The 25387-nt window shown below is 54.1% G+C and overlaps 2 protein-coding genes across 2 annotated transcripts; one reads left to right on the top strand and one right to left on the bottom strand.

Moving 5' to 3' along the window:
- The first annotated feature begins 1473 nt into the window (after positions 1-1473).
- KRT7 (keratin 7) lies at positions 1474-15497 on the top strand. Its single transcript, XM_016201047.2, has 9 exons — positions 1474-1782; positions 3153-3364; positions 5807-5867; positions 7032-7127; positions 8571-8735; positions 9755-9880; positions 12087-12307; positions 14867-14901; positions 15281-15497. The coding sequence occupies exons 1-9, from the start codon at positions 1474-1476 to the stop codon at positions 15424-15426; spliced, it is 1371 nt and encodes a 456-aa protein (XP_016056533.2). The 3' UTR covers positions 15427-15497.
- Positions 15498-17353: 1856 nt separating this feature from the next.
- Positions 17354-24889, bottom strand: LOC107528125 (keratin, type II cuticular Hb1-like). The gene is made up of 9 exons (XM_016201048.2): positions 24503-24889; positions 21817-22025; positions 21107-21167; positions 20121-20216; positions 19453-19617; positions 19193-19318; positions 18236-18456; positions 18030-18061; positions 17354-17529 (listed from the first exon to the last, which is right to left on the bottom strand). The coding sequence occupies exons 1-9, from the start codon at positions 24887-24889 to the stop codon at positions 17354-17356; spliced, it is 1473 nt and encodes a 490-aa protein (XP_016056534.2).
- Positions 24890-25387: the final 498 nt, after the last annotated feature.

Here is a 25387-nt window from a genome sequence, read left to right as displayed (position 1 = left end):
CTTCAGAGGGTGTTTATGTGTGCAACCTGGCACTGAGTGGGCTCACGGTGCTGGCCTGGGAGTGCACAGACAGGAGGAGAGTGGGAAGGACTGGAGCCACCCGGAATGCTTCAGGGAGGGGATGGAGGGCGGTCACTGGGCAGGCCCTGGAATGGGGAAGCGTTGCTCAAGCGGAGGCTGAGCCCAGGGCCTGAAAAGGGCTTGGTCTCAGGTGACAACCTGGTCAGCTCATTGGGTGGGGCTAGAGGTGGGCTAAAGGTGACAATAGGCTGGTCGGCTGTCTTTTCCAAAGGCTCCTCAGGGCTACCCCTCTAATCGTTCAGAGCTGGGTCTGGAGAAAAGGGCCGTGCAGAGGGCGGGGGTGTGTGGCTGGAGGCTACTAGGAAGGGAGGTGGGAGCTTAGCTGTCTCTGCGCCCAAAGCTCCCTGTTCTAGCCCAGCGCTCATCCTCTGCACTGGGTTTGAAACTGCTGGGAACCTTTAAACAGAAAAACGGCAGTGGTAAGGGGGCGAGGAGGAGTGTTGGAGTGCAGATGCAAGCACAGGTAATGTGTGCAACTGTGTATCCACAGACACCCCTCTCCCGGAACATAGAGTCTCGCTTGTACAAGAATGTCCACAACATGCACATAGCATAAGTGTGCATGCAGACAAGCCGCACAGCACGGGAGTGAACAGACGCCCACAAAGTGTCCCAAATACACACAGGTGCCCTTTTGCTCTGCTAGACAAATAAGTGGACAGGAATGTGATTTAGGGCTGGGGGTGGGGGAACTCAGGGCCTTTGTGGGCCTTTGGGCTCCACATGCCTACTGGAGTGAGGAGGAGAGGGGTGAAAAGTGGGGTCATGGCCCACTTGGCCTAGTTTCTCTATACAATGAGGTGTAAGGGCATGTGACCAGGGAAACCACCTAGGCCAGGCCAACCCTGGGTCAGATAACTCAGGAACTGAGCTAATCTCTCAAGGAGGAGCTGCACTGGGAGGGGGGCTGTTAGGGAATGCTTTCTGGCTTTCAGGAGCCTGGGGGTGGGGTGGGTGGGGGCTGACTCCTGGACTAGAGCTCTTTTGTTCACCTCTTCCGCTTGATCTTACCGCTTGATCGCTCCGCTCTGGCCTCAGGAGTCTGGATCTTCTTCACCCATTCCCCAAGCCCCCTCCAGGAAGCCCTCCCTGACTAAGCCCGGGTCAGATCGCTGTTTCCCACTGTTCTGCGGGGCTACAGCTCTCCCTCTCCCTCGGGACTGTTCCGGCTTGGACTGCAAGCCTGGCCTGGACCGGGGGGCGGTGCGGAGGGCGGGAGCAAGGGAGGGGCGGGGGCCGGGGCGCCGAGGAAGGTGGCAGGCGGCCAGCCCCGCCCCTACCTGTGTAAGCCAGGGGCCGGCGCCTAGCGGATAAAAGCGGCCAGGTTTCCCCAAAGGTCAGCGAGTTTGGCTCCCTCTCGCCCACTGCTAAGCCCAGCCCGGTGCAGCCAGCATGTCCACCCACTTCAGCTCCCAGGTCTTCAGCTCGCGCTCCGCCGCCTTCCCGGGGCGCGGGGCCCAGGTGCGCAGCGGCGGCGCTCGCAGCAGCAGCCTCCACGGCCTGGGCGCCCTGCGGCCGCGGGCGGCGGTGCGCTCTGCCTACGGGGCGCCGGCGGGCGCCGGCATCCACCAGGTCACCGTCAACCAGAGCCTGCTGGCCCCTCTGCAGGTGGACATTGACCCCTCCATCCAGCAGGTGCGCCAGGAGGAGCGGGAGCAGATCAAGACCCTCAACAACAAGTTCGCCTCCTTCATCGACAAGGTGAGCCGGCTGCACCTGCCCCAGTCCCGCCACGCGCCAGGCCACGGCGGCCACTCAGCTCCGACTGCTGGAGGGCTGGGCGCTGGGGGAACTAGCCTTTCTTTCCTCCAATACTGGGAGCCCCAGGGAGGCCAGGGCCAGGAGTTTCTCGCTTTCTGGGCCCCTTTCTCTGCGAGGGGGCTGTGTGGAGTCAGAAGTGGGGTAGGGGTGAAACGCCCTTCCCAGCTGTGGAGGCCCTCCCCTTCACCCCCACTTTCTACCCTAAGGCAGATGCTGAAAATAAAGGGCTGGAGGGAGATTGGGGAGGCTCCCCGCCACACCCGCCACACCCGCCACACCCTACCTGGTCCTCTAGCTTCCCTTAGGTGGTAGGAAATGAGTGAGGTTATAACTGCCTTTGGAGGCAGCCCATTTAGGGGCAGAGAGGGGGGCATTTGGGAGGGTTTTTTCTGGCTTTGGATTCTAGAGGAGTGGGTGGGGTGAGAAGTGAGAGTGGTGGTTGGGAGGGAGGGGGGCAGGCTTGGCTGGTGAGTATAGAAGCGGGTAGAGTGGGGCTGGACGCAGGAACTAAGGGCTAGCCCAGCTGGGCCCCACTGGCCAGGGCCTCCTCCCTCAGGCGTAGACCAGGCCTTCCCTCTCCTGCCTTGTGTGTCTGCCTCTCCACTTACCCGGCCTCCAATGTCCTCTTCTCCTTCACCATTCAGACTGTACATGTCCTTCAGGTTCTGATGAAGCCTCCCCGGCCCAGGTTCCTTCCCTGCTGTTGAGCTGCTCTGTCTCACTGTCTACAACCCCTAGGTCCACTGCCCTGAGTTACTGGTTCTGAGGAGGCTTGCTTCCCACCCTCAGTCATACTGGGTGCTCCTTAGGGGCCTTTTGGGCCCCAGGACTGAGCACATAATAGGTGCTCATTTTGCTTTGACCAGATTGTAGCTCCCTGTCCTGAGGCCTTACTGGAGGAAAGGGAAGGGGAGAGAGGATACTGAGGGAGGACAGACAGGTTCCAGTCTGAAGGGAGGAGGCTGAGTCAGGCCCAGGGCACAGACGGGAAGGGGAACCCCTTCAGAGAGGGAGGTAGAGATCACCTTTAATGCGATGGGGAGCGTAGGAAAAGGAGACCTTAAAGCACAGTGCCCAGACACACCGGTGAACCAGGTACACATGACCCTTGGGTCATACTCTAAGACACCTGAGACAGAGAGTCCTGGAGAAGAGACTTGTTCAGGGCAATTTTCCTGGCGGAGAGGGTGAGGGCCTGGGGGCCCAGAGCCAGTGGGAGCATGGGTTCTGCTGGGTGGCTGGGGACCCTCCCAACCCCACTGTGGGCAGCATGGTCTCCTCATGAGTTTCCTCCTCTATTTCCCTTCTAGGTGAGGTTTCTGGAGCAGCAGAACAAGCTGTTGGAGACCAAGTGGGCTCTACTGCAGGAGCAGAAGTCAGTCAAGAGAAGCCGCCTCCCAGGCATCTTTGAAGCCTATATTGCTGGCCTGCGCCAACAGCTCGAGGCCCTGCAGATGGATGGGAGCCGCTTGGAGACGGAGCTTCGGAGCACGCAGGAGCTGGTGGAAGACTTCAAGAATAAGTACTGCCTCCCAGTGTGTACTTTGGGGGGGTCAGATTCGGGCCAATGTGCACCCAATCAGCTGGCCCTCTGTAAGTCCCCTCCTAGTTAGGGGTCAGAGGGTGAAGCTGCTCAGTACAGTAACCCTGAATGGTCTTGACTAATACATTCCCTGCCTGTCCTAGTCCCTCTTTGTCCCTGGGGGCTGTTCCCAAGTCACTCTGGTCTTTTATCTTGAATTACTCCCAGTAAAATCTCTCTGCCCAGCCCTGCCCTGCCCGTGTCCTTTGGGTGCCTGACCAAGACCCCAGGAGAGGGTAGGGCAGAAGGTTTGACAGATGTGTTTCAGAACTTGCACAGCCCTCACGGATTATTCTAGAACAGCTTCATTTTGTTCAGGTGAGGAATTAGAGACAAGAGAGTTCAGGGACTCGATTGAGATCATATAGCAGATCATTGGGAGAATTGGGACTTGAATTTTTTGGGCCCCTGACTCCCAGGACGAGACATGGAACCAACTTGGGCTGGAAAGAAGTGAGGAGAGAATGATCATTGTGAGCCAGGAGAGGGATTTCAGAGGCTGAGGGGCAGATGTGATCAGGGCCAGAACCAGAAAGGAGGCTGTGAGAAGGGGCAGGGAGTCTAGGGGCCAGGAAGGCTGGGGTTTTGACCTTTGAGGTGCCCACTGAGTTTTCTCGTTGAATAGAAACGAAACTTGAGGCTCGGGCTGGGCCCCACCCTAGCATGCCTATGCCGTGGGTACTGGGGGTAGTGAGTGAGTTCTGTGCTCTGCCTGGAGGTACGTGACTAAGCCAGAGCAGGGACACTGGCACTGACTGGAGGTAGAACAAACAAAGGCCTCTATGGAGAGTGCCCACCCCCTACTTCCCTGGGGCAATAGTCAACAGGATAGATCCCACAGAAACTAGAAAGAGACAGGTGCAGGGCAGGGAAGGAGCCTCTTTTGTTATGTGCATTCGAATTTGTGGGCATCCATACTTTTCCCCACCCCAGAGCCCACAGAGCTTTCCTGTGGAGCAGACTGAGCTCCAGGCTGGGGCTGAAGGAGGCGCAGGGAGGGCCCTGGGTGCAGCTGCCCAGAAGCTCCCACCTGCACACTCTATGGACCCAGCAGCACATTGCCCAGGCAGGGGTGGACAGACAGCCTCAAGGATATTTCCGTAACTATTCTATAGGACCTGAGGGACCTTGAGGGTCTGGGCTCCTGGAGGGTGTCTGCCTGCCCAAACACCTGCTCCCCACCACAGTTGCTCCCCCGCAACTCTTGGGCACTGCTGAGTTCCTGTCTCTGACACCTTTTCATTTAAGCTTCCAAATAAATACTGGGTTAAGCTCCCCTGCTTTCTTTCTTTCTTTCTTTTTTTTAAATGCTATTATTGATTTCAGAAAGAGGAAGGGAGAGGGAGAGAGAGAGTTGAAACATCAATGATGAGAGAGTCATCATTGACTGGCTGCCCCCTGTACGCCCCCCACTGGGGATCGAGCCCGCAACCTGGGCATGTGCCGTGACCGGGAAATCCGATGGCGATTTCCTGGATCCTAGGTCTATGCTCAACCACCGAGCCACGCCCGGCCAGGCCTCCCCTGCTTTCTTGCTCTGTGCCTTGCTTTGCTGATGTCCTCCTATGGGTGGGGCTGGCACCTTGGGAGAAAGGGGAATGGGAGGGGGAGGGAGACTAGACCGCCTAGTTGAAGCCTGGTTATTCCAGGAATTTATGCACCCCCTTCCTGGTTCCACAAGGTTCCTCCCATTCAGGCCACTTCTAAGGCACGGACCTGGAATCAGACTGCCAGATTTTTTTTTGCCACTTAACAGTATTGTGACTGGACAGATTACTCCACCTCTCTGTGCCTCCATTCCCTGCCTTGCTAACTACTGTGACACTGTTGTAAGATTGTTGTGAGGATTGCCCGGCCCGGGGGTTTAGTTGGTTGAGCATCGTTCCATACACCAAAAAGGTTGCATGTTCCATTCTCAGGGCACATACCTAGGTTGTGGGTTCGATCCCCAGCCCATCGATGTTTCTCTCCCACAATGATATATCTCTTTCTCAAATACAAAAAATATTCTTGGGTGAGGATTAAAAGAAAAAGATTGCTGTGAGGATTAAATGAATTAATGCACAGAAAGCACACAACAGTGCAGGCCACATATGAAGTGACGAAGTGGTCCATAAGCAAGGCTTTTATTCTTTGCTTTCTCCCAGTATATGCAGCCTTTGTCCTTTAATTCACATGTTCCCTGCTCCCCCACCCTCTATCCCATGCCAAGGAATCACCAGATGGGAAATCAGGGACATTGGGTTTCGTAGCTGACACCTGTTCTTTTAGGTGTGTCATTAAGGAGAGGGTGAGGGTGATGCAGGGTAGATTTTCACACCGGGACCTGAGGGGGGTGGAGGCAAAGCTGCACCAACACCATGCTCTCCTCCTCTACTGCAGGTATGAAGAGGAAATTAACCGGCGCACGGCTGCTGAGAATGAGTTTGTGGTGCTGAAAAAGGTGAGGGGGGCAGATAAGAGGGATGGGGGATGTTGTCTGAAAACACGGGACAAGGGACCACATGGCCCTCTCACCTGAGCAGCCAATAGGGACCTGTGGCCAAGGCCTGGCCTGGGGGACTGTAGGAAGGGAATGATGGGCTTGGAGAAGGAGAGATCTGGAAGTCAGGCCCTTACAGCATAGTCTGTCTTGTGTGCGTGCATGTGTGCGAGTGTGTGGTTAGTTGCTAGACTAGTTTCTGGGCCTGGAGGGGTTAGAATTAATATCAAAGGACGGTTAGAAAGGGAGATTCCAACCCCAAATAAGGAAGTGTTCTATCATGGTCAGAACATTTCATTACAGACAAGGGTGGCACGTGGCATGCCGGAAATACTTGCTGAATGAATGGAATGGGCTGCCTTGAGGCAGAGTCCATTCCCCATCCCTGGAAATGTATAAGCCGAAGTTGGAAGGTCTTAGAAATTATCTTAAAGGGGCTTGATTTAAGATTCCGAATCAGCGCACATTCACTGAGCAGCTGAGTTTTCCAGGACCATCCACATAAACGCAGCTCCCTCCAGTGTGCTGGGACTTTGGAGATTCAGGGGTGGGTCAAAGTGGGCCCTACTAATAGGAGTTTAACCACAGGAAAGTGTGGCCAGAAGGGATCCAAGCATCATTTGGACCTGTTGTGTTGTCTGTGGCCCACCTGTGCCAGAATCACCCAAGCTGCAAGTTAAACATTCAGGCTTCAGATCTTCCATCTCTGAGAGTGGAGCCCTGGAGTCTGAATGATTTTATGCTCTTTATTTGACTGATCAGAAGTTGAGGCTCACAGAATTGAAGTAATTTGTTCAAGGTCACATGGCTAGTAGGTGTCAGAGCCAAGGCTGTGTACAAACCACCAAGGCCTCTAGGAATTGGTAAAGTGCTGGGTTTGGGGTAAAGGCTGCTCTGGGCTCCCAGAACTAAGAAAGTGCCTCCTGTCCTGGGGCTTCATGGAGATGATGTCCAGCATGCAGCCTGAGAGGATCGAGTACAGGAAACTTCCCGCCCTGGGCGTATCAGGCAGCCTGGAGAAACTGGATGTTTCTTGGTAGGGCAGCGGTGTTTGGCCTTGTAGGTTGGACAGTGCTGGCTTACTCCCACCCCTGCTAAATGGTCTGTGTACCCCTCCCCCCCCAGGATGTGGATGTTGCCTACATGAACAAGGTGGAGTTGGAGGCCAAGGTGAATGCCCTGAATGAGGACATCGACTTCCTCAGGACCTTCTATGAGGCGGTGAGAACCTCAGGAGTGGGAGACATGTTATGTCCTACATGCCCTAACCAGGGGACCACCCCTGCCTCTGGGCTAGTCTGGATGTGTGCTGACTGTGTGGGGGTGCCTTCATCCTGTTCTTGATCCTTTCTGGACTCAGAAATCCTTGGTGGACAGGGACTGGCCTTATCAGAGTAAGGTGTAGGCTCCATCAGCGTTGGCCATTTGGAGACATGGAATGACTATTTGTCTGGAAGTGGGATAGGGAGGGGCTGAAGGAGCCAGGAGGATGTCAAGGGATCCCGGGCTGTGACAGAGTTCAATGGTGGGCTGGCTGGGGCGGGCAATGGAGCCCGAGTCAAGAGAGACTGGAGTACTTGAGAGTTTCCACCCAGTCCCTCTGGGCTGTCTACCAACTGGCCACTCTGTCTGTTTACCCTCCCATCTCATTCGCTCCGATTCACCCTTTCCCTGCCCTGGGCTTCCAGCTCTTTCCCTCATGGGACCGAAAATCCTCTCCACTCCCATCAGTGTGAGGCTCTGACCTTAGGCAGAAGATAGGGTGGCCAGTCATCTGGTAGGACTGGCCTGGGGCATAATTACATGTGGCCCTAAGTATAGCTCTCATTTCTCAGTTCAGTCTAGTCTGCCTAAATATTCAGCCTCCATTAGCTCTCAGAGTGAATTTCCACGTGCTAATTTCAGGGGCTGGATACTTGAGGCTTTCTTTGGGCATTTTAAATCTTAGTGCAGGCTTTCATATGTGTATCACATAGTGTGTCACACATATATACATATATCTGTGTATTATATATGTATATATAATTATTTTCTTCTCATTATGAAGTATGTACTCATTGCAAAAAATCCAGAAAATTAAGTAAAGCATAAAATTGAAAATAGGTCACCTATACCTGCTCTTATCATCTTGGTATGTACCTTTTCAGACTTTTCTGTGCATATATATGCAGAGTTATAGAAATATATATTTTAATAAAAAAGAAACTATACTTTTTCCATGTAACAGTATGTCATGGGTATATTTCCCTGTTTGTAAATATAGCCATATAATCAGATTTAAAGGCTGCAGAGTGTTCCATTATAGGGCAGAACATGACTTATTTTACCCCCTAGTGATCCCTTTCAGAGTAGAGCTCACTCCTGGCAGCACCTCATTGCAGGAGCCATCACAGCTCACCACACCCTGTCACTAATTTTTTTTTTAGTCTGCTGCAATCCCACCAGACCCTTATTTGAGAAACTGCTAATGGGCTTTTCAGGGAGTCAGGGTGGGAAGAACTATTTAGCAGATGCTGGTCTGTGCCGCCTTCCTGCCTGATGACTCATGCCAACTTTGGCCTCATCTCCCTTTTTCTTTCTCTGGTGTGTGAGGACTCCCAGGACAGACATGGGAACAGGGGTGGGTCATGCCTCAAATCTCAATGTTCTGTCTGGTCCCTATAGGAGTTGTCAGAGCTGCAGTCCCAGGTTTCCGACACATCCGTGGTCCTGTCCATGGACAACAACCGCTCCCTGGACCTGGACGGCATCATCTCCGAGGTCAAGGCCCAGTACGAGGAGATCGCCAACCGTAGTCGGGCTGAGGCCGAGACCTGGTACCAGACCAAGGTGTGAGCCACTGGGGACACATTTCCTCCTCCTGCAGGGCCCTTGGTGGCAGTTTCCCTTACTCCTCACCCTGTCTCAAACCTTTAGGGCCTGGTTCCACTGCTCTGGCAGGCACCAGTGTAAGTCTGTGGTGCTCTCCAGTGTCCAGACAGGGCCCTGCTCTGATGCGGGAGCAGGGCAGAGGAAATGGACGTGGTTTAATAATTGTAATAAGTAAGGTGTGGCAAGTAGTCATAGTGTTAGGCAGTGTTTCAGATGTTTTACTTGTATTGACTCATTTAAACCACAGAATAGTCCTATTAGGTAGGCACTGTATTATCCCCATTTTACAGATGAGGGAACTGAAGTAAAGAGAGGTTCAGTAATTTGCCTAACTCCACACAGCTAGTAGGTGGAAAAGCAGGACCTAAGGCTGCAGATCAGGTACTGTGTGGAGGCAGCACAGCTGACTGTGCAGGTGCTGAGGGAATGGATAGGGGCTCTGGGGGAGGGAGCCTGAGGCAGAGTTTATAGCGGCATAGAGGGCTGTCTCTGCAGGGATAGGGAGTCATCCGTGGTGCACAGGCGAGAACACAGGCCTGCCAACAAGGAGATTTGCTGTGCGATCCTTGGCAGTGCCTTCATTCCCTGGGATTCACTCTCCTCATCTATGAAATGGGTGGTGCTGAGGAGGGGGCTGCTTGATAGGAGAGGATCTCCGGCTGCTAGTGATTCTCTAGCACGATGAAGTGATGGGAATGGCAAGAGCCCCAGCATCAATGGGGATGGGCCCCAGGAGCCATCCTTGTCCTCTCTGTCCTGGCTGGGAGGAAACTGAGCCCATGAGCCACCCTGCTGTCCTATGCCTGGCCTCTTAGCATTAGGTAAGGGTTGCTGGGAGTCAGGCTGTCCCTCCCTGGGAAAAGGAGCCAAGAGGGCTTGTCACTCAGAACCTTGGGCCTTCCTCGGGTGGGGAGAGGGACAAGTCACCTGTAACCATTGCTTACCCTCTGCCATACTTCTCTGTGCGGCTCTTCCAGTTTGAGACCCTCCAGGCCCAGGCTGGGAAGCATGGGGAGGACCTCCGGAATACTCGCAATGAGATTGTGGAGATGAACCGGGCCATCCAGAGGCTGCAGGCTGAGATCGACAACATCAAGAACCAGGTGGGCACAAGCGACCCTCCTTGCTCCTCCCTATTTGTTAGGGCTTGTGCAGGGCAGCCAGCTGACAGTGAGGAGCAGGAGGCTGGGGGTGGGGGTGTCAGCCCTGCCCCTGCCCCCCACCTACTGCCCCACCTGGGCCGAGGCTGGTGTAGCTCAGGCCGACTTGTGGAAGCTCCAGGATGGAATGTTCTTGGCTAGGCTTTGGCTCGGGTCAAAGGGAGGAGAGGAATCCTAGCTGGCCATAGAGCCAGTGGAAGAAACCTCTGGCTGGCTGGCCAGAGGAGAACCACCATTTGTTACCAAATTGGTACTGAGCACTCTCCTTGCACCCAGCTTTAGGTACAATATGCTGTGCCTGGGAGCTCACGGTTGTGGGAAGTGGGGGACAGTGGCCTGTAGAAACCCTTACTGTGGCTCACAAAGCCCTGCCTCAGTCCTGACCTCACTGTCCACTACTCCCTCACGCGCTTCCTGTACCTAACATTTGCCAGGCATCTTCATGCTTCAGGGCCTTTGCACTTTGTGTTCCGTCTACCTGGAATGTGGTTCTCCCAGCTCTGTGCATGGCTGCCCCTTTCTGATCCCTGGGGTTTAGGACAAAAGACCTCAGGATGGCTTTTTCAACTACCCAGCTAATCTATCAGCAGGCTTTCTGAATAAAGGACCTATCACTATCTGAAATGTTCTGTTTCATGAATTAAATATTGACTGTCCCCCACCTCCACTGGAATATAGAAAAATGCTGCCTTAGAGCAGGGGCCCCATTGGTCTGTTTCAGAGCTCTTCCCTTCCCAGCACCTGGCACATGGTTAAGGCCCAGGTCTCAGACCACAGTCTGATGGGAGAACATGCTGCAAAGCTGGTGTGGGGGTGTTGATGAGGGAGGGGTCTCCTAAGCCCTGGCGGAGCCACAGAGGTGGGAGGGGCAGCTAAGCCTGAGCAGGTGTCTGCAGTGGGGAGGGAGGGAAGGTGACTGCTTGGCAGCCCAGAGAGCTAACTTCCAGATGAACTGGGAGGATAGGATTTTGGGGTGGTTTGCCCAGAAATGTCCTCCCCTCGGAGCCCTGCAGGCCTGTTGACATGAGGGTGGAGGCTGCCTCTGGCACAGATGCAGGGCTGTGAGTCACTGGTGAAGCCAGCCAGCTTCCAGGTCAGTGGGGAGGAACAGCATAAAGAATGGTGGTTGCCCAAACCCTGCAGCTTCTACCACATCCGGGTCTCCTCTCATACTGCAGGGCGGAACCAGGCCCCAGAGCTGGGATGTCTGCCTCTGTTGAGGGGCCTAGAGGCAGTGGGGTGGGCCTCGTCAAGGGGGCACCACTGTGACAGGGAAGGGCATTGGCAGTTGGATGAGGGGCAGAGAACATCAGAGGGCCTCCTGGGGAGGGTTGGGGGGCTGGACAGAGGGGCAGAGTATATGAGCTGAGGGGAGAGGATCTGAAGACAGGGAATGGTGGGTGGGAAGGAAGGAGAAGGAGCAGTGGGCTAGGGCATGGGGATGGCAGCCCTCTAAGCTGACAAGAGGTCCAGCACTAGATAGGCTCCTGGTGGGGGGTGAACCACAAGCAGAGGGAATGCTAAGGCCGGGCAGGAAGTGGCAGTTACTGCTCTGGTCCACTGTGAATCTGATCACCCCTCTCGAATCTGGGGACTGTTGATCATGCATTTTGGGTTTGGGGGTTCCAAGCAATGTCTTTGCTTCAAGCCCTCCTATTCTGGGCCTGTTCCAGACTGTTCCTGTTTTGAAGGTTGTTTTGGTTCTTATCAGCTGCCTGAAATTTGGGAACTTAACTAGGATCCCATGGCTTTGGAGGTGCTCCACTGGAAGGCTGGGGAGCTGGGCATTTGCAAATCATAATAGCATTTATTAATAATAGTAATTCTAATAGGATTTATTAAGTGCTTCCCCTATGCTGGACACTCTGCCAGGATTTATGTATTACCTCATTTAATTCTCGCAATGTCCTTAGGAGATAGATACCATGATTATTGCTATTTTAGAGAAGAGGATCACATAGCTCATAAGTGGCAGAGACAGAATTGGAACCTAGGCATTGGGTATCAGTACTCATGCTTTTAACCCTTGGGATCCTCCAGTGCTTGAGGAAGGTGGCTGGTGCCAATGAAACTCTGTAGGCAAGTTGCCTGGGAGCTTGCTGCAGGATGGGGAGGCAGGAAGGCCTCACAGCTCCTCTACCATTCACAGCGTGCCAAGTTGGAAGCCGCTATCGCTGAGGCTGAGGACCGTGGGGAGCTGGCACTCAAGGACGCACGTGTCAAGCAGGAGGAGCTGGAGGCTGCCCTTCAGCGAGCCAGGCAGGACATGGCCCGGCAGCTCCGGGAGTACCAGGAGCTCATGAATGTCAAGCTGGCCCTGGACATCGAGATTGCCACCTACCGCAAGCTGCTGGAAGGCGAGGAGAGCCGGTGAGGTCACAGAAGCTGAGAAAGGATCCTCCTGGGACTCAGTGGGGCCTGGGGCTTGACATTCATCTATCAACAGGCATTTCCTATGCACCCTCTTCTGCAGGGCACTGGAGGTGGGGGTGCGGGGAGGGTACAGCTGAGGCTTACTTCTTTGCCCTTGATGCGATGACCTAGAAGGAAAGACCTTGTGATGTAAAATTCATTGGAAAAGTTGAAGTAATAACTTCATGGGTGTGTGTGGCCATTAGCAGGGTCATCTTATTTGATCCTTAGAACACATTCAGGTAAACAGGTCAGGTATTGTTAATATAGAGGAGAAACTGTAGTTCAGTTTTATTAATTGAGGGGACAGGGCTGGTGTGCAGTCAAGCTCTGCCGACTCCTGGTTTAAGCATCTTCCATAACGCCAGGCCGCTTCTCACTGTACAAAGTGCTAAGTCATGTGGTATCAACTGAAGGTGGTGGAGGTTAAGTTCTCCTTGTCCCCAGAGAGGTTGGTATACTCGCCTGCAGCCTGAGAGGAGGCTGGGATGGGTTAGTCCTATAGGGCGTTCTTCACGGAAGACATGGAACCTATGTCCAGGAAGCTGGGGCTTCATTCTCACCTTGATGGGTACATTGATTCATTCATTCAACAGGCAGGCTTTAGAGTGTGACTTGGGGGAAGGTTCAGATTTGGAGAGGGGGAGAGGGAGCAGCATGGGCAAAGGCCTGGAAGTAGGACTCATCGTGGCTTGGCTTTTTGGAACCCAACAGAGATAGATAATATGTAAGACATGTTTCCATCCTCAGGGAGCTTGCAGAGGGGCAGAGGAGACAGAACGTCTGCAAAGGAAGCGCTTAGAGACTAGTGACTTGGACCTGTAAAATGCTGAGTTTACAAAGGACTTTTTCTTTTCTGAGCATTGTTCTGGAGGGCTGGGGAGAGAAGATGGGAAATGAATGGAGTGGAGAGGGAGAAGGTGGGGAACAAGGGAGCGCTGGGGGCAGAGTGCCTGCATGCTGAACTCAGTCTGGAAGCAGCGGTGGGAAGCAGGAGGAAGGTTGGCACTTAGTCTTTGTGGAAGAGGAATGGAACACCAAAGACCTCTGGGAAGAGAGATCTGGGGCACAGGGCAGCCCATGAGCCCAACTGTCGCAGCCAAGGTGCCTCTCTCTGCGCCCTCCACCGTGGGTGCAAGGGCCTCACTCTCTTGGGAGTGAGCACACTGGGCCTCTTTTCTTCCTAGAATCAGAGCTGGGGGACCCTTAGTGTGGGGCCTGATCCACTTTATCCTGTGGGAAAATGAGGGGGCTGAAGCCTAGTTGAGTGGCATGCTCAAGGTCACACTGCAAGTGCAGATAGATGTTCCTCCTGAAATCCTCATCTCAGACCAGGTTGCTCTCACTGGGGCTTAGATCCTGGTTCTCTTAGGGGAGACTGTCCTCTCTCCACCCTTAGGGGACATGGAGATGGACACCTTATTTTTATCCCTTAATCTCTCAGCCCTTCCCAGGGCAGGTCTAGGATTTAGAAACTCATCCAATTTGGGGGGCTTTTGTTAAGAATAGTTACAAATATAAAATTGAGCACAAAACAAATATTTACTTAAGATCAGAAAAGAAATATCACACAGATCACTAGAGCCTGAGACATTCAGGTTCCCTCCTTTTGAGTTCTTTAGGAATTGAATTCTTATATGGAATTGTTGCCTGATTGCAACCTGCCCCCTCCCCCCAGCTGCCAGAAACACCCAGTACTTGCAGGGGCTATTTAACAAGGGGCCTGAAAGCTTCCTAGCATACCCATCTCTTGCCCTTGGCCTTTGCTCTGTCCCCTGGACTTGGGGCTGCTGAGGCCAGGTGGCTCCCTCACTCCTTCCACAAATGTGAGCCTACACTCATCCCCAAGGCCAAAGGCTTGGTGACAATGGGCTGTGTGTCACAAAGCAAACACATCCAGCTGTCTTAGGTGGATTTTTAATTTCCAGTGCAAGACGTGTTTCAGCCCCACTGGCTGCTTAAAGCCACCCCCTGCCTCCCCATTCCCTCCTCAGTCCCTGCTGGAGCTGCACTCACTCAGTCAACAATACATTCATTATTTCAACACGTAGTAATTATACATGCCAGACCTCATGCAGGGCTGGAGACACAGTAATCAGTAAGCTACAGCCCACTTTGAGGTTTTTATGATCTGGTTAGGGGAGGCAGCTGTCTGTGTAATAACAAGAGTGGCAACCATTTACCGAATCCTGTGTGCCCAGAGATTTAGGTAAATCATCATTTAACCCTCCCAAACAACCCTGTGAGGTTGGTACTGAGTTAGGCCCTATTTACGGTTGAGGAAATGGAGGCTCTAAGACATTCCCAAGGCCCTGTAGCCAGTAGGTAGGAGGGCCTAAATGAACCCTGCCCCCACTCCTCCTCGCTCATTTTTCAACCAGGCTGGAGGAAGGCTGGAAGTGTGGGGGCAGGGGGGAGAACATGGACCCTGCTTGGGGCATGGACGGAGGGGGCTGGGAATGCCTCCTCCCGCGCTGAGGGAAGAGCTGCTCTCATAGGTCTCTCCTCTGCCCCCAGGTTGGACGGAGATGGAGTGGGAACCCTGAATATCTGTAAGTCCTTGGCTTTGGCCCACCCCTTGTGCTCTTCAGACTGGATGGGGTCTATAGGGTGGCATATTGGCCTGAGGGTTGGGCCTTGTGGGGAACTGGAGCCTCCTTCCCTTCAATAGCTTCAAGCAGGCTCCCTGGAGCTCCCAGTCAGCCAGACTCAACAGCCCAGGGAAACCTTGCAAGAGGGCAAGGGGCACCCCCCCACCCACACACAGTTTCCCACTGTCCAAGGCTCCTCCTTCTGGGCTGGTGCCTGGGGGGGGGGAGGGGGAGGTGATGGGGGGCGAAGGGCAGCCACAGCAGGAGGGTGGGGTGGAGTGAAGGGATGGGGCCTCCTGGCGGGCCCATGCTGACTGAGCCCTCCTCTCTTCTCTCCCAGCTGTGGTGAATACCACTGGTGCTGGTGGCAGCGGGCTGACCTTCGGGGGAACCATGGGCACCAATGCCCTGAGATTCTCGAGCGGAACCCACAAGACCTATTCCATGAGGACCACATCTGGCGCTTGCAGGAGTGTCCTCAACTGAGCCCCAGGCATGGGGAGACCCATATCCCTTCCCCCCACAATCACAAGAGATTCCCATGGTGGTCCCATCCCTGGTCCCAAGACCACAAAGCAGTCTGAAAATGATGTCACAATAGCTTCCAATAAACAGTCTCTTTCTGGGGCCTGAGTGAGCCCATGGCCAACACCTGGTCTGGCTTCATCTGGCTGGGGGGAGAGGGAGTGGAGAGGGAGGAGCCCCCTAGGGAGGACAGGGTCTGCTCTGAGAACTAGAAGCCTCTTGTGCAGGAGATGGGGCACTGCTCTAAGGAATTTGGCTTTTATCCAGGGCTGGGGCCAGTTCCAACTCCTGAAGAAGCCCAGACACCTCAGAGATGTTCTGGCTTTGCCAGGAAGTGTGCAATGGAGTCCTCTCCTGCTGGGGGGGTGGAGCTGTTTGCCCCTCCCCTATCCACTTGCTGCCAGAGTACATTCCTCAGGCCCCTGTTTCTGGGTGGACCAGCCCACTCTCAGATCAGCCTACTTCAGCCCTTCTTGGTACTTTGTCTGCCAGGCCCTGGGGCCCTGGATAGTATGTGTGTTTGAGGTCCTGGAGGGGGTTCTCTGGGTCTGGGATTCTGTGTGTAGGGGAGTGGCAGTGGGAGGAGGTCTGAATGTGGTTGAAGGGGGTGTAGGGTGAGGGGGACACCAGAGTATAGGTCCCTGGTAGTGGCTCTGCCTAAGTCTGTGGGCTGAGGGATGGTTTGTGTATCTGGACCCCCGAGGGTGCATCTATGCTAAGTCTTTGCTTGATGGGGCATCTGTGTGTCAGGTCTCTGACTTGGGGTCTGTATGACTAAGTATGTGGGGCGTTTTTGTGGCCTGTGCTTGGGGAGGTCCATACAGGGTGGACAGCAGCACATATGATTGGTACTGGGGAGGAGGAGGGAGGTCTCTGTGTCTGAGACCCCCCTGGAGTGGTGGTGGTATGTGTGTGGGGTGGGGGTCTATCCAGGGAGTGTTGATTTATGGGGGGAGGGGAAGTCTGTATATTTGATCCCATGGTCAGGAATTTTACCATGTTGAGGTGGGGATGGAGTGGGGGAGTGGAGAAGTGTACCACTGGTGTCCCAGCAGCCCACTAATGAGGTCCCCACCCAAGGTGTCAGGAGAGCCGGGCCCTCCCTCTCCTTGCTAAGGCTCCTCCCGTTACCCTTCTCACTTCCCTTCCAGCTCCTTCTATGTGTCTAGGTTTGGGGGCTGCCAGGCCATGCTCCTGCACCAGTCAGGGTGTAGAAGTGTGGTACCACTGGTAGGGTGCCTGAGAGCCCCCTCTGCCTCTTTGGCTGAGAACAGCTCCCCTGTTGCCTCCAAGGGGGCAGGCTGGGCTTCAGTAAAAACTGGGCTGGAAGTCCACATGTGTAGGCACAAATGCACATAGGGAGAGACTGGAGCGAGTGATATATGACCCTGAGCTTTATTGGAAACATGGAGACCAAGCATGAGGGAAAGGGAGAGAGAGCCCAGGCAGCCAAAGAAGTCCCCTGGGAGACCCAACCTCAGTCGTGGCTGGGGGAGGCCCAGCACCAGGAGCATTTCCACACCCAAGAGGGCCTAGGGCCAACTGGTTCCTTAGAAGCCACAAAAGTCCAAGTCCCCAGAGCAGACCAGTCAGGGTTGGACCTTTGCTCAGGGTTTTGAGAAAACCAGTCATTCAGACTCTTGGGGATGGAGGAGAGCTGCCAAGACACGCCAGCATGGAGAGCCCCACCTCCCTGAAAGAAATGAAGAGACAAGCAGCAAGGGTGGGGGTGGGGTTCGAGAAATTGGGGCAGCAGTGCGGTCAGGTCAGGCCGGCTGGTTCCCGAAGCCCTTCCGTGCCAAACCCAGGCCCTTTCGGAGCACTGGGCCGCCGTGGAGTTGGGCCGGTTCACTGCGGAGCCCGGTACATACACGCACAGCGGGAGGCACTAGGCAAAGCGCACCAGGCGGCCGCTGCCGCAGCTCTGTCCGCAGGGCGCGCACATTCCGGTGCTCACGGCTAGGTTCCCGCTGCAGGGGGCGCTGCAGGCGCTGCCGGTCACAGGCCTGGAGCCGGACACGCAGAGGTCCCCACAGACAACGCCACCGCGGGAGCTGCTGACACCTGCGGGTGGAGGCCAGGGCTTAGTCGCTGTGCCAGATGGTGGCCAGCAGCTCCTGCCGGCTGACCAGAGCCCATTTCTCTTGTTCAGAGCTCCTCCCCTTTATTCTTATTCCTGGCTTCCCTCCTCACACCTGGGCACTCCGTCCTGCAGTCTAACTTCAAGGATGGATCCTTGATAAACTGTTAGCCCAGCCCTCCCTATAGGCAGAAATAGCTATTAAAGCTATCATAATCATTCACTGCCACATTCCTCTCCTTCCTTCCAGGTCTTCAAATTGTGGTTGTATATTTGTAAATGAAGTTTCATCGGAACCCAGCCAGACCAATTTGTTAACTATTGCTTATGGCTACTTTCACATTACAACAACAGATTTGAGTAGTTGAGACAGAGACTGCATGGCCCACAGTCTAAAATATTTACTCTGTGGCCCTTTAAGAAAAAGTTTGCCCTACAGGAACCCCAAGCCCTTATTTCAGAATCCACAGCATAGGCTACTTACAGACATTTATAGCACCAATGCCTTCACACAACCTTGTGGGGAGAGCAAAGAGACAAAAATTAATTGGGGGAGAGCAAAGCTTGCAAATTCCCTCCTCCAAGTAATCCTGATGCAAATTAGATGAAAATAACATGCAAACATGTTCCTGGCTCTAAGCACAGTTTGGGGAGTTTGAAAAGACATCCCTCCCACAGGTAGGGTCCCACCTCTGCTCCTCGCCCTCCAGCAGGCGCCTGTAGGTGGCGATCTCGATGTCCAGGCCCAGCTTGGAGTTCATCACCTCCTGGTACTCCTTGAGCAGGCAGGCCATGTCCTGCTTGGCCTTCTGCAGGGCGGCCTCCAGCTCAGCCAGCTTGCAGCGGGCATCGCTGATGGCTGTCTCACCCTGCTGCTCCGACTGGGTCACTGCAACCTCCAGCTTGGTGTTCTGAGAGGCAGGGGAGGGTTATTAAGGCTCCCATTCTGGATTTAGGGTCAGAGGCTGGGCATCCAATGACCATTGACTGCCAGAGGAAGAAGGGACCTTACCCATTTGTGAGGTCAGGGCTTTCAAATTAGTGCTCCCAGGAATGTTGGCACGGTGATTTTAATTTTTGAAATTTAACACAAAAATCCAAATTCCTGGTTTCTTTTGAAAAATATCTAAGGATCTGGGCCCACTGGACCTGCATTTTCATGAGGCCTGCCTCAGTTGAATCTGACTAGCTTTGCCCTTTATGCTTTCTAGTTGACCACACCCTAGTGCCTTCAGTACAGCCTAGTTCAGCCATTTACCAACCTCTGGGACATCAGAGGGTGCGATCACTGATCTAGAACAATGAGCCAGAGAGGTGAAATGGCTTACCCCAAATCATGAGGTAAGCCAGTGGCAGGGTTGGTTTGAGAACCCCAGTTACCTGCCCCTCACTGGTGCTATTTCCTCTGACCCTTTATGTCCCCAAGATCAGGAGAATCCAGGTGATTTCATTCCCCTCCATACTGCTCCCCCATCCCCCTCCCATCCCCATTCAGTGGAATGGAGAGCATTTTCCATGGAAGAGACTCATCTGATGTTTGCTACTTGTTCCTTTTCCCACACTTTGGCAAGGTGTCAACCTTGAGCCCCTTGCTGAAGGCTTACCCCCCTCTCTTTCTATACTGAGGGTTGGGCCAGGCTCCTGTACCTGGCACTTGGCATTCTCGACCTCGGCAGTCAACCTCTGGACCATGCGGTTCAGCTCATTGATCTCCTCTTTGGTGCGGCGCAGGGTCTCCCCATGACGGATCACTGTGGCCTTCATCTCCTCGCACTGGGTGGAAGCAGAGACACTCATGAGACACAGGATATGTCATTCCACTGAGCCCCACCCCAGTTGCCTGCCCTTCCCTTGCCTTTCAGCATCCCTCCTCCTAGGGTGCTGGGAAGGGAGCCCTGGGTACTCACCTTGGTGCGGTACCAGGACTCGGCCTCAGCCCGGCTGCGGCTGGCGATGTCATCGTACTGAGCCTTGATCTCGGCAACAATGCAGTCCATGTTCAGGTCCCTGCTGTTGTCCATCTTGACAACGACTGAGGTGTCTGAGATGTGGGCGTGGAGGACTCGGATCTCCTGTGGGAGCAGGGGAGTGGTAAGAGCTTCTTTGAACAGAACCCTGCTCTCAGCAAGTCCCCCTCTCATGGTCTTTCCCTGTTTCCTTCCCCTGCTTCCTCCACAGGCTCACTGTCTGAAGCCCCAAGCTCCAGGATGAAGTTTCCCTCTCAAACTGGGACCTCTCAATACACCTTAAACCTAGGATCCCACAGCTGAGAGGAGCCCATGTCTGAGGCCCACTGCCTGACTTCAGTCAGGGCTTCCTGTCTGGATCCTTGGGGTCTAGGACCAGAATTTACCAATTTGTGCTAATTGTCACCACAGTAACTTGTTTGGGGCATGGTAGATGAGACATCAAGCTACACTTCTTCACCTTGTGACAGTAGACCTGCCACAGGTGACTCCATTCTGCTCGGCACTCCTCCCACCCAAGGGGTTCAAAAGCCAGATGGTGGCAAGTGCTTTCCAATGTCTGACTCACGCCCTCCTTGCTGCTCCACTGCTCTGCGTTTCCCTCTCACCTCCTCATACAGTCGCCGCAGGAAGTCGATCTCCTGGGTCAGGGCCTCCGCATTGGCCTGCAGGTCTGATTTGCGCAGGTAGGCACAGTCCACATCCTAAAGGGCAGAGAGTGGCACACGGGTCTCACTGGGGAGACCACACAGAGCTCTTCCCACCATGTAGGGCAAACTCCCTGGAGACCCTTCTCAGCTGCTCATCCCAGTGTCTAGTAGCATGGTGTTGGTGACATCCTCCTTGCAGTTAGAGGAGTCAGGAGCAGGTCTGAATAAGGGAGGGGGACCCTGAGGATTCCTGGCTCTTCCTCTGGTACCCACTGGGGTGATGCCTCTTGAACCCATATCTTATACCATCACTGAAACTTAGGATCTAGTGTAAAATGTGTCAGTTTTAGTGATGTCCACCCCTCTCTGCTTTGGAATCTCTGGAATCTCTTCTCTGTGGTCAGAGAAAACGTCTTAGGGATCAATTCTGTCTCTTTTAAGCCGGTGTGACTCAGGGCAATACCCTGGACCTTTGTGCCTCAGTTTCCTCACAGTAACCCTTGCTTTCCTCATATGGAGGTAGTTGGAAGGACCTGATGATAATCCGCATGATGACTCTTGTGCTGAGTCAAGTCTAAGAGGTGAGGCACCACACATTGTTTACACATTTTCCAACTGTTGCTGGTCTGAGGATTTAATCTAGCATTCATGTGCTTTTCATTTACAAATGTTTATTGAGTGCCTATTCTCTGCTAGGCTCAGGGTAGAAGGGGGTGGGAAGACATTGGCCAGGTGGGAGTTACCTTGGATAAGAGGAGAAGATTGGCCTGCCTGAAGCAGACAGTGTGCTCTGTTGTCCAGGGCCACCCAGGGAGCATTGGGGCATTTGGGGGAAAGAATAGAGGAGAGGTTGGGTTATGTGATTCTGGGGGAATTACAGAGAGCTCCCTCCTGCCTCTGCCCTTGGTTCTGAGTTGTGGGATGAGTATTCTGGGATCACTCACCTTCTTTAGGGCTACAAATTCATTCTCAGCTGTGGCCCTTAGTGCCACTTCCTCTTCATACCTGGGGACAAAGAGCACAGGTTCAGTGGCTAAAACTTCAATAGGCTGGTATTTGAAGAGAGAAAAAGAGAATTAAGGCCTAGACAAACACAGTCCAGAAACTGGATTGTTTGGAGGTGGTCATAGAATCAAAAAGTGTTGGATTAGAAAGGATCTCGCCCATCCCTTTCCTCTTGGTACTCAAACCAACCCATGGCACCCAGTGCTCTTCCTGACTCCAGAATTCTCATTCATGATGTGGGCCAGGGTGGGTGCCTTGCACATTTCCCTAGGCGTTCTCTCTGCTTCTGGATTGTAACTCCCAAGAGGGCAGGAACCCTGCCCTAGTCTGGTATCCCCCTTACCCCTCCTTGTTACTTTCTTACCCCTACCTGGCCTCAGGGCCCAACACAACACCTGGAACGCAGAGTAGATGTTCAACAAATGTTTGATGAATTAATGAAATAAGCACATAATAATGAGGTAACTGGAGCAGCTCGGACTCCCCATTGTTTAAATTCCCACCTCAGAAAAAAAAAAAAAATTCCCCACAAACTTCCTGTCACTGTCTTCTTCCCCTTGTAAAGTTCCTCATCTGATCTAATGCAAATCTCCCCACTCTGAATTAATCCCATTTCCTTTCGCCAAAACCCCCTTCCTGGTGCACTCACTTCTTCTTGTAGCCCTCCATCACCTCCTGCACGTGGTTGAGCTCTGAGGCCAGCCTCCCGCTGTCGGCCTCCGCGCACTCGGCCTCCCGCCTCAGCGTCTCGATGTAGCCCTCAAACAGCGGCTCCAGGTTGCTCTCGCAGCACTTGCGGTTCTGGTAGAACTGCCACTTGGTCTCCAGCAGCTTGTTCTGCTGCTCCAGGAAGCGCACCTGGGGTAGAGGCGGGAGGAGAGTTGGTGGGAGGCACCGATATCCCCAGCCCTCCTCAGAGAGCTGGCAGAGTTGAGATGGAACCGGCAGTGAGTCTGCAGAGGGAAGTGGTGGCCGGCATGGACCCTGCTGGGCTCTCCTGGGCAAGGATGCATTTCAGGGTCCTCGTTTCACAGTCGCTTCTTCAGGCCTGAGTAAGGGTCTGTTCAGGTGGCCATGGATGGGCCGAAGGAGAAACTGAGGGGCCTACGTGCTGTGCTGGATTACAGTTGGGCTGGGTGGACAGGCAGGGGTGAAGAGTAGTTACAGTCAAGGAAGGCTTCCTGAAGGAGAGGAATGCAGAGCAGGGGTTGGAGGGATAGAGTAGGATGAAAGCCTTGCACTATGAGCTCCCCCAGGGCAGGGCTTATGGCTCCTTTATCTGTGTCCTCAGTGGCCAGCCTGGAGCTGGGTGAGCAGTTGTTTGAATGGATGGTCAAGGTGGGGGGCTTCTTAGCTGGGGAGGTCAGAACGGCAGGCTCTCACCAAGCTGGGTGGCAGAGGCCTGGGGAGGCAGGGGAGGGTGGCTTCTGGTCTTAGGTGGCTCAAACTTCTTGTTGGACACTCATGTCTCTGGAGACCAGGCAGGTAATGTGAATGGGTGAAAGGTTTGGGGAAGTAGGGAGAGTGAGAACTGTAGGGAAGCGAAGCATGCAAGCAGTTACTGGAAGTCGTTCAAACTGGAGAGTTGCAGTGGCAACCATATGTACACCGTGCTGGCCGGTAAGGGTGCCAGCAAACACGACTAGGTCCCTGGTGTCCAGTTTTTCGTTTCTCATACATTTTACTGGAGTTGAAACATTACTTTGCTTTTCCTCCAACTCCATGAGTGCAGCTGGGAATTCCCCGGTTGGAACAAACTTCCAGGAACAGGGAACCGGGACTGCTGATATTATATGGGATCATTTTAGGTGGTCTTAGCTGATGGGGCTCCAGCTGTGCTGGGGAGTCTCATAGCTGCCTTGGCCCCATCTTTCCTTTCCAAGTCATGGCCAGCTCGCACACTGCACCACACACAGCTCTGGTGTGGAGAATGCTGGGGCCAAGAGGGGATGTCGCTGCCCAGTGTCACACAGAGAATCAGTGGAGATGCTGGGCATGGAGCCCAGGCTGCCTGTTCCTAGGCCAGGAGCTTTTCCACACTTCACTCCTGGCCACCTTTCCCAGGTGTGAGCACCAGTACACTGAGGTGGGCCAGCTCCTGATGGTAGGGAGAGGGGTAGCTTGATCTCAAGCTTTGGACCTTCTAGCTCCAGGGACCTGGGGAGCTGGAGAGAGGCTGGGCTTGGAGTCCTGCTCTGCACCCACTCTCAGTGGATCCTCGGGCAGGCCCCTTGCCCTGTGTCCCTGTCTCCTTTGTATTCTGTTTACACTCAAAGGGCTTGACTCAGGGCGGCAGCAGTTCTCAAATATGAACTCTGCATGGGCTGACTTCAAAAATTTGCCATCCCTTTGTATTATTTTACTTATGATTTATTTATATAAATGGATTCACTTAACATTTACACTGAAATGAGGTTAAAGGAGTAACTTTATATTACCACCATAGTTGTAAAACCATTGTCACTATGCATTCATAAAAGGAAATCATAAAACATAAATTGCAGCTGAAACTGTTGCCCCAGACAGTTCTGAACCTCGAAGCTTGCTCTCTTTATTAAAGTGGGAGAGTAGCAAGTATTAGAGGGATGCTACAGACATATTAGCACCCAATGAAGATTTTCTCCATTTAATCTAAAGTATTGAAACATTCATGATGAATTTTCTCATCAGGCGTTTCAAGGTTGTTTAATGCTTTAAAAGTATCGCTAAAATTATCACATAAAATATCAGCACTCCTGCTCTGGCCGGGTGGCTCAGTTGATTGGAGCATCACCCCATACACCAAAAAGGTTGCAAGTCTGATTCCAGTCAGCGCACATAGCTAGGTTGTTGGTTCAATCCCTGGTCAGGGCACGTGTGGGAGGCAACAGATTGATGTTTCTCTTTCACATTGATGTCTCTCTCGTCAATTAACAGAAACACACCCTTGGCTGAGGATTTAAAAAAAAAAATATATATATATATATATATATATATATGTGTGTGTGTGTGTGTGTGTGTGTGCGTGCGCACACACACACCCACACACACACATATAGGCATTCTCCACTACCCATTTCTAGAGAGATTGCTTGGGAATTCCCAGGTCCTCCCAGGAGTTCCAGGCTCAAGAACACCCACCTTGTCTGTGGGGCCCCTGCCTCCCTGGACAGAGGTTGTATATAATAACATTGCTGTCAAATCAGGGGCCTCTGCCGGATACCATCTCTCTGTGCCCTGGATTTGCCCACCTTCTCCATCAGACTGGAAGCTCACCTGGACCACATCCCTGACGCCTCTTCAGTGCCCAGCCCAGCAACGGAAGGTTCAGGACGGGTGTGATCAAGGACACCCACCTTGTCGATGAAGGCGGCGAACCTGCTGTTGAGACACTTGATCTGCTCTTTCTCCTCGTGCTTCACGCACTGCGCCTGGGGGTCGATCTCCAGGTTGAGGGGCGCGAGCAGGCTCTCGTTGACCGACACGGTGGTGATGCAGGGCGGGCTGGGCCCGCACACGCCGCCCGAGCGGTATCCGAAGCTGCGGCCGCAGGAGCCCGAGCGGAAGCCCCCGCAGAGGCTCTGGCTGCCGAAGCGCCCGGCGGCGAGGCCGCGGTAGCAGGAGACGCCCCGGTAGGGGGCGGCCGTGATGCAGCAGCGGCCGGGCCGCGGCCCGCAGGCCGAGGCGCAGCTGAAGGCGCCGACCCCGCAAGGGGGGCCGAGGCGGGAGGACAGGCAGGACATGGTGCGGTGGCGGTGGCAGAGAAGGGCACTGGACCCCGAGGTCCGCGTGGCACCTTATATCTCGGCCCGCACAGCCCGGGGAGGGAGCGCACAGCCAACGCGTTTATGAGCTTGGAGGTGGCCCTCGCGCCCCAGTGCAGCCCGCAATCAAAGCGGCCGGCAGCCCGGCCGCCTCCATAAAACGGCGTTCGCCCCCCGCCCGCGCTTTATGGGGCCGCGAGGTGCCCGGTCAGCTCCGCCCGCCCCGCGCCACCGGCTCAGGGCGGGCCCCCTACGCCCCTCTGCCCAGCTCCGCCTGGGTAGCGCTGGGTCTTTGGCCCCATCCCTCGGTTGGGCAGCTGGGCACCTGGGCACGCCTGGCCCCTCCTTGGGTCCCAGCCAGGCGAAGCCACCCTTCAGGCTGGTGAGCCTTGGTCTTAGTTATTTGTGCATCTCCACATGGTGTGGGGGGTGAGGGGGTTTGTGTGCACTGACGGGGGGGGGGGGGGGCGGGGGGGA

Source organism: Miniopterus natalensis, chromosome 2, assembly GCF_054644295.1.
Source record: "Miniopterus natalensis isolate mMinNat1 chromosome 2, mMinNat1.hap1, whole genome shotgun sequence".
NCBI lineage: Eukaryota > Metazoa > Chordata > Mammalia > Chiroptera > Miniopteridae > Miniopterus > Miniopterus natalensis.
Note: the sequence above shows the minus strand (reverse complement) of the source record. Positions and strands in the feature narration are given on the sequence as shown.